Consider the following 12,519-nt stretch of genomic DNA (forward strand, 5'->3'; position numbering starts at 1 on the left):
TGTTTCCCACATCCATCCTCTTAGTCCAGGTGAGGGCAGGGCCAAGGGCTTGGCTCTCTGGGCACTTCAGGGGCTGTGAAGGGTGGTCTCCAACGTGAAGATTCTTGGGTAGCCCTGCGTTTTACCGATGATTTGGGAATAATTTAGGAGCAGAGAACAATACTTACTTATGTTCCAGCTAATTTTTCTGTTTTTCTACACCACCCTGGCAGAAGTCTGTAGCTGCATCTGGAAATGGATGAGAGCGAGTGGGATGTGGCTTGATTGGTTTATCTTTGCTGATTGTGTAATCTTCCCGAAAGCCCCAGGATACCTCCTCTGCACAACACTGATGTCTCGCAGAAATTCTCTCTGAGTGCGTTTGGCTGAACCAGCTCACCAGTTTTCCTTCCCTTTGTCATTTGATGTTGCAAGGGAATTTCACACTTGGTCCCATCTGCTCCAGGAGCTCATGTTGCCCACATGGGGGACTCTGAAAGCCTTCCTTGATTACCCTCCGACTTTTCCGCTTTTGGTAAAACGTGAAGCAGTGTGTAGTTGCCAAAACCTCAATAATACACATTGATATGGTGCATCTACTTTTAAGGACTTGCACTTTTTCTCTTAATGTATTAGGTAGAACCATGTAAAACTGGCATTCTCATGGGTTAAAAATCATAGAATATTGTCCATTTCATGTTTTTAACCTACGATCGAAAACATGTCCATTCACTAGAGATTTTTTGAGCTAATATTTCTTAATTCTTATCTGCGTTTCATATTGCCAGTCTAAGCATTCTTATTTATAAAGAGCACCATAGCTTAACTGCTGCTTACTGTTTTTCCCTCCATTTTATTATGAAAACTTATTTACCATTTACATTTAAAATCTAATACAAACTTCTTAAACTTAAGACTCTTCTCCCCTTTTTTCCTTAAATATAATTGAATTCTTGGTTCCCAGGCTCATCATGTACCATATAAAAGTTATTTTGAACCAAAAGTTTCAGTTATGAGACAATCATCTCATTTTCTAGAAGGTCTCACATGACAGCATATTGCACCATAAAAATAGACTCTTGTACCTTTGCAGAGGCTGCTGTTTAATCATATTGGAGAAGGGGCCTTGCCACGCAGTGACCCAAATCTTTCTGCACCTGAGAAAGGTGGGTATGAAGCCAGCCCCCTCATCGGTCCCGGCAGGCGTCAGGGTTTGTTTTGTCCTCATTTTCTCCAGTCTATCGTGTGTCTATGTGGAAGGCAGATCTCCGGATCTTTAATAATCGGGACTAATGTGCCCTTTAGGGGATTCATGAGAGACAGTCCTTCGTGATGCATTCTTTCAAAACTGTTTTCTTGTAGGATTGAACAGCAGAATCTGAGCAAATTAGGAACTCCTCGGTTACATGGCTTTTGGGGTCCGGGCACCAAGGCAATGCCTGTGCTCCCTGAAACAAAGCTGCTGAAGAGGCTACTTATTCAGCACAGTGAAAAATAGCACCTTCCCAAATGGATTCCCTGGTCCCACTCTTTGTTTCCCTTACAAAGCTCATTCTGCCAGTTCATCTCTTGTTTGTGGTGACTCAGATACTATTTAAGAATTGCAATCCAGTGCATAATGGAGTGTGCCCTGCCTCAAGGTCACACAAAAAATGAGAAACACACGCAAGGCAGTTAATAGCCAATTAGCATCGGTCTGTGCAACACGGCAGGCGATGAAGAGCAGATTCAATGTGACTCTCTCCACCGTGCGGGTGGGGGCCTGCCGCAAGTCACCTATATGCCTCGCTCAGGGTCAAGCCTCAAAAATCCAAGCGGTCCCCTAAGCCAATGAATCGAGCCACTAATGAAATGTTCCCATAAAGTGCACTTTAATTGCCCTCATTAAGAACTAAACTGTATTGTCATTGGACTACATGGATAGATTAACATTAAAACTTTCCTTGGGAGATTGAAATTAGTGAGACGGTAGCTGAAATGATTTTAAAGCCCAAATCTTGCTTGAATGTTACACGTCGAATCTTAATCTTTGCCTGGAGAACTTAGTATTTTTCTCAGCCCTTCTACCAAAGAAAACCACAAAGCCAATTTAAAACGAACTGAGAAAAATTATTTTAAGCGTGGTGATTCCATCCCCTGAAAGTAATGTGGTAATTTCGAGTAAAATGTTGAAATCCTAGCCGTGTCCATCAGATGGCAGTGTCTGTCCAGGGAGCAAGCCACTAGAAATTCTAAGACTTGCTTTTGGAAACCTGATTTCCTAGCAGCTATTTATAATCGTCCGTCTCTTGCCCTTGCTCCTAACAGGGTTGTTCCATATTTCTGCATCTTACTGAAGCATGGAACAGACAAATTACAAAAAAAGGAATGATACTGTCAGTATTCCAAATTACTTTTTTTTTAGGACATACTTCAGTATAATCCATTGATTTCAGGAACAAGGGTCCTTTTCCCAAAGAGTTGGTCAACAGGATGGTGTGGCATGGTCGTCGTGCGAGGTAGTTGAAATATTAGCCTGTCACTGCCTTCCCCCTTTTGGGGTGCCACTTGTCCAGAAGTTTCCACTAAAAACCAAGTTTGAAAATATTTTAGCGACTACATCCTCCATCTGTTATCCAGCATCTAAAACACATTTGTAATTCTCCACAGGATTCTACGGTTCTAGGGTAGAGATCTGTAGTTCTGTTTGACTGCTTGAGGGGAAATAAATAGACATGCTAGCACCCAATTAAATGTCAACTGTAACTGTGAGGTAGAAAATTAAGTAAAGGTTTAGTATATAGGAGGTCTCTTGGGGGGTTTTTTTGTTTTGTTTTTTTTAAATCCAGTTGATTTTTTCATTCTGGATAATTTTGACTTTCTTCTAAGATCTCAAGCGTTCGAAGGGCAAAGTGGACCATGTGTTTTTAGCTGTGTTATTCCCTTCCAGCTGTGAATCCCACCCCTAGCAGCTGGAGCCTGGACAGTGGGAAAGAAGCCAAGAACATGTCGGATAGTGGGAAAATTATCTCTCCCCCTGTCCCTCCAAGACCCACACAAACTGGTGGGTATTTGAAGCATTTGAACAATCACTTTTATAAAATAACTTTTATGACTACTCCAGCTTGTCGTGAATTCCTCAGAGAAAGGTAGGCATTTGGGGTCTGAGGTAAAAACCTTAGTAGCTTAATTCATTTACAGTGTTTTCCCTCTTTCCTGAATTTTCTAGCTACTGTAAGTCAGACAGTACTCCGTTCCTTATAAACTCCATAGACAGATTCTGTAGGTTGTTCTCCTGCTAGGCACCATCCTTAAAATTTGGGGAGGTACCCTAACCTTTGCCAAGCCATTAATATTTTCTCTGTCCTTTGCTTGAACCACCTCATTCTTATCAACCTCTGCTAACTCAGCCACTTCACTCTTACTCAGGACTGATGCCAGGGTTTCACATGGCCCCAACATAGGAATTGACTGACTATAACTTTTGATAGGCTTGTGGGGACGTCCATTGCTATCCCTTGCATAAAGAGGTCTGTATTCAAGAGTGAGTGAAGTTTCTCAGGGCGCCTGGGTGGCTCAGTCAGTTAAGGGTTCGACTATTGATTTCAGCTCAGGTCATGATCTCAGGGTTGTGGGATCGAGCCCCACATCACGTTGCATATGGCTCTGCGCTCAGCGGGGAGTCTGCTTGAGATTGTTTCCCTATCCCTAGGCCCCTCCCCCACCACATACCCTCTGATTTGCACACGGGCACTCTCTCTCTAAATAAATAAATCTTAAAAAAAAAAAAAAAAGTGAGATTTCCCAAGTGCTTGATTCAGGGGACTGCATCCCCTCAGGTGGTGGTTTAAGAAGCAAATTCTTTTTTTTTTTTTTTTTTAAGATTTTATTTATTTATTTGACAGAGAGAGAGATAGGGAGAGCAAGAACCCAAACAGGGGGAGTGGGAGAGGGAGAAGCAGGCTTCCCACTGAGCAGGGGGCCCGATGTGGGGCTTGATCCTAGGACCCTGGGATCATGACCTGAGCCGAAGGCAGATGCCTAGTGACTGAGCCACCCAGGCGCCCATAAGAAGCAAATTCTCAGGCCTAATCTTAGACCTACTGAATCAGAAGATCACCATTTCCCGGGTAAGGCCCTAGAGTTGGTATTTTACCAAACCTTTCTAGATTTTGAGAACCACTGAAAATTCTTAAGAAACTTTATGAGTTTATAGCAATAACAGACCCTCTTTCCAACTGAATAAGCCATTTGCTTGGTGACCTTGGTAACTTTGATATGGTATAGTCTTTAAGACCTACCCTGCTGACTCTGCCTATCTTGGTGATGGGGAGAGTCTTTTCAACATTTGCACACATCTAGAGTGGTTTTGGAGCTTTACCAGTACAACTGGCCTAAAAGCAAGAGAAAACATGACATCATTTCTTCACGGATTTTTCTGGGTTGCTCATTCAGGTTTCATTTGTTGTATTTTAGCATCTCATCTTTGTTTTCTTTTTTTACTGACTTTCTCTTTAAAAAAAAAAAAAAAGAACTGTGTGCTACCCAGTTTGTTCTATACTGGTCAAAGCTAAAAGTCACCAATAGGTTTTGAAAAGCATGTGAGATTTTTCAACAGAACAAGAAATAACCAGGCTTCCTCGATAACCCACATCAGAATACCACTGTGGCCCGAGATGGTTAAGATTCATCAGCCAAGTAGTTTGTATCTATTCAGGCTGTACAGATATTCAAGGAGTCTCCAGCTTAAACTGGTTGGATCAGTCATGTCAGAAACTTGAAAGGCATTTTCAGAGGAACAGTAATATTGATGGTAGTTAAGATCCTAGGCCCAGTCAAACTTGGAGGCAAGGACACTGACGGCACTCTTTTAGGTCTGTGGGGGAGAATGCCTTTCTAGAGAAACATCTTCGTGGACAGGCTGTGGCTGCAAGGGCTGCTGTGGAGTCCACGGTGGTGGGGTCACGGAAGGCCTGTGTCAGGAGGACGAGGAGCCTAAGCGGCAGTAAACTTCGGCTTCCGCCACACACAGCAGTGGCAGGAATACGGTTCCTAGTCAGCGTGTGTCTCTCCACTCACATAGGACTTTCTTCTGTCATCCACCCCCGCAACTGACAGGCTAGAAGGAACCCTGGTGTTTGAAAGTGGCAGGGGCTGCACACCCCCACGCGGCCACAAAGGGCCACTTCCCCTGGTGCGCTAGCTAGCACCCAGAGCACGCAGGTGACCTCTCCTCTCCCACTTTCACCTGGCAGGGCTGCCCTCCCTTCTGCACTGATTGCTCTCCTGGTCTGTCCTCACATCATCATCCGTGGTCACTGTCGGGAGATCCGTAACTGTCTGTCTGTATTTCCTTCAGCCTCTCTCTAGTTTTCTTAAGAGTTGCAAACCTCACTTTGGCAGCTGGGAGAAGGGCAGATGATCACAGAGCAACAAACCCTGAACTCAATGAAACCTCTGTGGGTGGAATTGGGAAATCTGGCTTATCCTCACCGTGTTGACTGTGTCACAGCAGCTTTCCGTGTGCATGGTTGTGTTTCAGGGGGCTGGACCTGACCCCCGAGCACACAGGACAGTGCCATCACATGCCACCTCCCAGCTGTAGGGCTTGAAAACCCAGGGGGAGAAACAGAGAGACAGCACTTCTTTGCCATAATGATGAAATCCATAGAGCACTACCACCACCCCCACCCCCCCCCCCCCCATCCCCCAGGGACAAAGGGAAGACCTGAGTACAAGCATGAGGGAGAGAAATGGAAAACTTCTCACTTCTTGTTTGGATGTGGCCAAGGGTTTTCTATTTCGGGAGTGCTGGGAAGTGAAAGGGGAGGCTGGTGTCAATTTATGCTCATGGATCCCTTCTAACCAGCCTAGATGGTGTGGGTCTCCTTGTTGCTCAGACCAAAGTCGGCAGCTATTTTCCAAAGCCTTCTCCCTGGCACCTCACTTTTGAAACAGATCAGGCCGTGGAAAAGCATCTGGACTTCTGGGAAATGGGATATTGGACCAGTTCGAGCTCCTGTCGCTTCTGTATAGCATCGTGTATGCGCTGGTGACTTTTCACTAATTCTCCCATGTCTTGCTGAGGAGTCTGTTTTGGACAGGCATCATTTAGTTTCTCCTCTACCCCCCTTGCCTAGGAGGTCTGTAGGCACTGGACCATCTGTATGGGGTTGTACACAGAGGGCATGTGCAGACAGTGAGCCTTCTGGTTTTTCTCAATTCAAAGCATTCCTCTCTCTGTTTACAGCTTCACCAGCAAGACATACAACGTCCGTGTCCCCCTCACCTGCTGGGAGATCTCCGTTGAAGGTACTGACTCATATTTAGACTCAGGCGAGAGACTGTCCCCACATTCCTTCTTTCCTTACGATTCATCCCTGGTACATCACTGAGCTGCTTTCATAGGTACAGACCAGGCAAAGAACATCTAAAGAAGGGGTGAAGGAAGATTAGTAAGAAAACACTAGGCTTTCCTTTCAGGGAGCGTCCTCCATCGGAGCCATTTGTGTTCAGATTGTTAGCTTCATTCCCCAAATAGTGGCAGTGAAAATGTCCGGACTAGAATCTGCATATACACTGAATTAGGAAAGAAATATGGTCCCACTGTATTTCCTAGGATGTTTTCAGTCTGGTCTTTTGGTTTCAGGGACATCAAAAAAAGAAAAAGAAAAACTCCATCAACAAGCCTAGTAAATGGTCTCCTGTGCCTTTTTGCTTCTGTCAGCCCCAACCATTTGATAAAGTCAAACCCAACTTTCTCCTCCTTTAATGTTTTATACCAACATTTTCATTTACATTAGAGATATATACTTGATCATGAAAAATGCGACAGTGAAATGAATTAAAAATTTTCTAGGAAACAAATTGAAAAGCTTTGAAGGTGAGACGTTTAAATTGATAGGTAAACATAGGCTATTTTACATCTCTAAACATACAAAATCCTTCATGAAGGTAAAGAATATTTAGTCTCTATCCAAATTGAATCAGACTGGCTGCAAGGATTGTCAGTACCTATAGGCATGGGTGTTCAGAGCTGCTGTACCAGAGGCAAATATGGGGTTCAAGGGAGTGTTAAAAGAATGATTTTGTATCTGAGTGAGGATTTACATGCTCCGTGTCCTTTTTGTTGAGGAGGTATTTCTAGCTAATGTGAAAAAGACAAATTAGCTTCTAAAAACACATAGGGGCAGGTCGTGATCTGATGCATCTGTGTTGCTAAGGATAGTTGCTGATAGAAACTGAGAATCTGGAAAACAAAAGCCCCAAAATGGAGAAAATTGCAAAGAAGTGTGATTTCATTTGCATTGCCAACGTTTCTGATGCAGAAATTTGCTGGAGAGTGCAAATTATTTGCTAGTTTTTCTGTCATTCTGCAATGCAGCTGTTAATCATAACGTACACGTGACTGCATTCATTCTAGAAGCCATAGACTGTCACGTTGATGTGATGGGAAAGGAAGCAACATGATGTTTCCACATCTTACATTTAGCCTTACTCGCAAGGAGCTCCCACATATTGCTATGCAATTAACATCTGCATTTTCCAGCTTGATTTTGCAGAGTAGTAAGTCTTAGAGATTGATTCTGTAAAAAGAACTGAAGGGATAAAAATATTCAAGTAGCTACCAAACAGTCCCATTTAGCAAGGTGGTATATACTTTCTCTCTCTGCAGAGCTGGTGATGTTCTAACTGGCCAGGTGTAGCCCTGTAGGCATATCTATACAAATGGGGCTTGGAGAGAAAATGAATGGAATATTTCTGTTATGACTCCTGCATTACATTAGAGGGCACACTGCTACCAAGTTACGAGCTTTGCTAGGCCTAGGATGCAGTTTATTGCCTTAACTTTGTTTTTTCAGCAGTTAAATGATGGAGTTAATCCTGTGGAGAAGACTGAGCTTACCTGCCTTACTTTAAGCTTGCAGTCTAATTGTTCACAGTGAACAGCAGTGAATTTGGCTCTCTTAATTGGCGACGCTGAATTTTAGGTTCCTGCTAAATGAATTTATTTCTGTTTCCCAGCATTATTTTGTTTAAAAAGAAGACCAAGGTAGAGTTAATCTAGGATAACCTTTCACAAAGTGTGTGCCATAGAACGTAGTTTTATAGGTCATCACATGATAAATGAAAAAATGGTCTGTACTCAGGTAAGTTTAGAAAACCCTGGGCTGCAACGTCCTTTCATTTTCTTGATCATTAAGACTGTAACATGCTACTCTGCTTTGAATGCACTCAAGGAGTACATAGGATGTGACATTTCCCAGTAGAACCCTCCTCGCATGGAGCATCACTTAGGGCTCCTTTTCCATAGGATGCCAATCAGGGAAGTAGCAAACTCAGATGCCAACTGAATAGACAGCTAACGTGCATGAGCGAAGGAAGCTGGTAGAACACAATGTGAAGACTATGCTAAACGGAAGAATTCATGCCCCATCTCCAGGGGAAAGGCCCTGCTCAGTTTCAAAAGATTATCTCCATTAAGAGAAAGCAAGCCCTTGTTGATAGAACTTCTTGTTTTTTTATCAAATGCCAAAAATCTGGGGTTTTATGAGAAATCTTCCTATTTTAAAAACTTAGTAACCAAGTCAGGTTTTTAAAAAACATGCCAGATGAAACAGGTCCCATTTCAGTCTAGAGCCTGAGAGCTGCCCATGTGCTGCTTCTTCGGCTCACCGGTCTGGAATGGGAGAGAACTTTAGTGCAAGCCTAGGGTGCCTCACTCCTCCTCCTGAGGTCTTTGGTAGGAGACACCCCCCCACCCCACCCCTGTTAGACTGCCCTGGCTCCTGTCCTCCAGTTCTGAGCCCATCCCTGCTGAACTAGAAGGGGGAAATGGCACTCCCAAGGCTGTCTGTTGTTGTTTCTGCCGGTTCCCTCTCAAATGATGGGACTCATTATATACCTCTGAATTTTCTTCCTGATTACTGCTAGCCTCGTTTTGTCCTAAAAATAAGGAGTAAAATGGGCAGCGAGGTAAACGGAGTGAAAGGCAGGTGAATGCCTGAGGTCCGTCTTGCTGCGGAGAATGACACGGCCTCCAGTCTGACGCTGGGTGTTTGCATTAGTCCAGCCAGCACCACAGTTTGGGCGGCTTCCACAACAGAAACGGATTTTCGCACAGTTCTGGAGGCTACAGGATCCAAAAACAAGGTGTCGGGAGACTGGGTTTCTCCCGCGGCCCCTCTCCTTGCCTTGCAGATGGCCGCCTTCTCCCTCTGCCTTAACAGGGTCTTTGCCCACCTTTGGTGCCTCTGTACCCAAATTTCTTCTTATAAGGTCAGATCAGATGAGGGCCCACCCGAAAGGCCTGCCTTTAAGGCACCCCCCTCTTCCAAGGCCCTGGCTCCAGATACAGTCCCATTCCAAGCAGCAGGGATGAGGGCTTGAGTTCATGGATCTGGGAGGTTGACGTGCAGCCGGGGACAGTGTTGATGACTCCGCCGTGTCTCCTTCCCCTCCGGCTTTTCTCCCCCCGCCCCCTTCCCTTCCAGCAGGGCTCCGTGCAGTCTTTCACCCCCTCTCCGGTGGAGTACCACTCCCCAGGACTGATCTCCAACTCGCCCGTCCTGTCAGGCAGCTACAGCAGTGGGATTTCTTCTCTCAGCCGGTGTAGCACCTCGGAAACCTCAGGCTTCGAAAATCAGGTGAACGAACAGTCGGCGCCAGCGCCGGGGCCGGGGCCGGGGCCGAGCTACAGCGGGCCGGACGAGCCGGGGCGCAAGGAGAGCAAAACGCCGCCGCCCTACAGCGTGTACGAGCGGACTCTGCGGCGGCCCGTCCCGCTACCTCACAGCCTCTCCATCCCGGTCACGGCCGAGCCGCCCGCGCTGCCCCCCAAGCCGCTGGCGGCGCGGCCCGGCCACCTGGAGAACGGGACCCGGAGGACTGAGCCCGGCCCGCGGCCCCGGCCCCTGCCCCGCAAGGTCTCGCAGTTATGAGTCCTTTTGCAGGTCCCCGGCGACGACGAGTCCCAGCCGTTTACAAGAGAATAGGCAGGCAGTATGACGAGGAGACGTTTAGTGTAGGCACTTTAATAACTTACTCAGATTTGTCTTTCAATGAATGGAATTAAAACTTGCTTATTAATATGTTGCACAATATTAAGTTACTGATCTCAAGCGCCAGACGTTACATGAAGTATGGCTGACTTTCCTTACAATGTCTCTCGTTTGAAAGTGGTAAATAGTGTTAAAGACTTCTTTTGTATCTTTTTACGTTCACCTTTTTTATATAGTTTCATCTTAAAACCAATAGGATATTGTCGAACAATATGGCGCGTGATGTTGTTGTATACTTTTTACTGAATACTTGATACTCCGAGAAAGCTTACTAAGTCAATGCACAGCCTAACACAATGGTCCTTACTTTAGAAGACTTCTGTAAATAAGGGGAGATTTCTGGCTCTTTCCGTGAACAGACTGATCAGTGCACATCAGCAGAATTACAAGTTAAAGCAGGCTACTTAGACAATATACTTAAGGGGTTGCAAGGAGTAGGACTGCAAGTTATTTTGTTCTTGAAACAAAATAATTCTTTAAGGTTGCTTTTGACATTTGACCACTGTCTACTTTCTTAAAACTCTACTTTGTGAATCGGTTGGTAAATCCTTTAGTACCCTGATGTCATGGTATCTACTGTATTTCTTTTCAAGGTGCAATTTACTTTCAGAGTTCCGATCGGCTAGACTAAGCAAAAGACCCCAGGAGAAATGTTTACTTGAATCTTGTGCTTCCGTACTTGATAGTTTCCTCTGCAGCATTTGTCATTGAAGAAGAGCAGATGTTCACGTGTTAAATAGGCACAAATTAATGTGTCCCATTAACAAGAATTCAGGAATCAATACAGGACAGTATTAAATCAATAGCGTAAATGAAGAAAAAAAAACCTTAGAGAAAATATATTAGCATGATTAAATGGCAAAAGGACTTTCAAAAGGTAAGGGCATTAACTTTCAATCCTGCACCAAATAGAAAATTCTTCACAACTCTCCAAGCTCCTACCGGAGCTGGGCTTCTTAGCTGATCCTGTTTTTTGAAGGGTAAGATGGCCGTAGACCCCTCTGGCTTGAGTATTGCTACGCAGCATCTCAGATCTAGAGAGGGATGCTAATGCCCCAGTTGCGGAAGAGGGGGAAAAAAGCACCTTGTATGTAGTAATGTATTTTGTATCTTTGTTTTTTTCTTTTACTGACTGTTTATAACACTCAATTGACAATAAATATGACCTGTATTTTAAATCATACTGTTAAATATTTTCCCTCTTTTGTTGGGAAGCTCATTTTACTTTAACCGTGTTTGTTTTTGTTGATAGCTTACCTGGAAGGCAGTGACCACTTTTTATATTCTCTTAATGAAACCATTCAGCAGGTATACGCTGTTGAGGCTGGTTACAGAGGTTTTCTATAATAAATGTTCAAGTATTTTTGTACATAACTGGTTAATTTTAATAAGAGATACCATTATGTGTAAAAAAAAAGTAAGAATAAAAGCAAACAGTTGTGGATGCAGTATGATTGTTATAATTATGCCAAATACTTTATGTATGGAAAAAGAATATTTGTACATATGTGCTTTTAACAATAATTCTGCCATATTGACTTTACAATTTTGAATGTCAGAAAAATTAATATATGTTAAAATATTTATGTTTAGTGGAAGTATTCATTATTGAGAAAAGGAACATATGAATTTTAGCTTTGTATCTTACAAGTTTTGCAGCTGGAAATTTCTGGAACTAGCTTCTGCTTTTGATGATAACACTTTGTGTTTGTAATCACATTCTTAAAAATATACACACACACACATAGGAAGCTCCATATTCCTGTTGCTTTAAAGAAGTAAAGCCTTCCATTTAAATAAGTTGACATGCATAAGGTAACAAAGCTTCTTTGATTTCCTTTTCCTTTGTAATTTAATAGATTGTTGACTAGTGCTTGGGCACTGTATAAATCAGTGTTATTTGCTCTTGACGCCATTTTTTTAAAAAAGTTTTTTGGCAATGAAGAGTTCAATTTATCATGTGTGTGTATTTCTGAAGCAGCTATATAGAACATTTCAAAAGATTCTGTTAGCTCAGATGTTCATGTTGGTTGCTGCTGAATGGTAAATATTTAATAAAATTACCTGATTAATCTTAATATAACTGTCTTTATTCCTGTTATCAGCGTGTCTTTACCTGGAACAGAAGCTGCATAAATGTCTTGGTCATATCGTAGTGAAATTGTTAGACTCCTTTGTTGATAGATCCTGTTTTGGTGTTGTCTTGCCTTGGTTGATGCACTTCTCCCAACAAAGCTTATCTATGCCTTAGAGAAAAAAAGTTGAAAAGGTAATGCTATTGGTTACTACCAGTAGAGAAGTAAGATTTACTTGGGCAGTGGACTGTTAATTAACCTAACCAGAGCTGTTTTAAAAAGTCAAGCCACTGGGGCGCCTGGGTGGCTCAGTCAGTTGAGCGTCCAACTCTTGGTTTTGGCTCAGGTCATGGTCTTGGCGTCCTGAGATCCAGCCCTCCCCACCCCCCCACCCCCGTTGGGCTCTGTGCTGAGCATGGAACCTG

The 12,519-nt window shown here is 43.6% G+C and overlaps 1 protein-coding gene across 1 annotated transcript in view; it reads left to right on the plus strand.

Moving 5' to 3' along the window:
* Positions 1-9,984, plus strand: part of DOCK4 (dedicator of cytokinesis 4) — a 427,515-nt gene extending 417,531 nt beyond the window's left edge. The window contains 4 exon segments of the mRNA XM_032401750.1: positions 1,073-1,145; positions 2,909-3,022; positions 6,209-6,270; positions 9,456-9,984. Of these exon segments, the coding sequence (XP_032257641.1) occupies positions 1,073-1,145; positions 2,909-3,022; positions 6,209-6,270; positions 9,456-9,899 (693 nt within the window). The 3' untranslated portion in view covers positions 9,900-9,984.
* The last annotated feature ends 2,535 nt before the right edge of the window (positions 9,985-12,519 follow it).

Source organism: Phoca vitulina, unplaced genomic scaffold (genome assembly GCF_004348235.1).
Source record: "Phoca vitulina isolate PV1807 unplaced genomic scaffold, GSC_HSeal_1.0 scaffold4, whole genome shotgun sequence".
Classification (NCBI taxonomy): domain Eukaryota; kingdom Metazoa; phylum Chordata; class Mammalia; order Carnivora; family Phocidae; genus Phoca; species Phoca vitulina.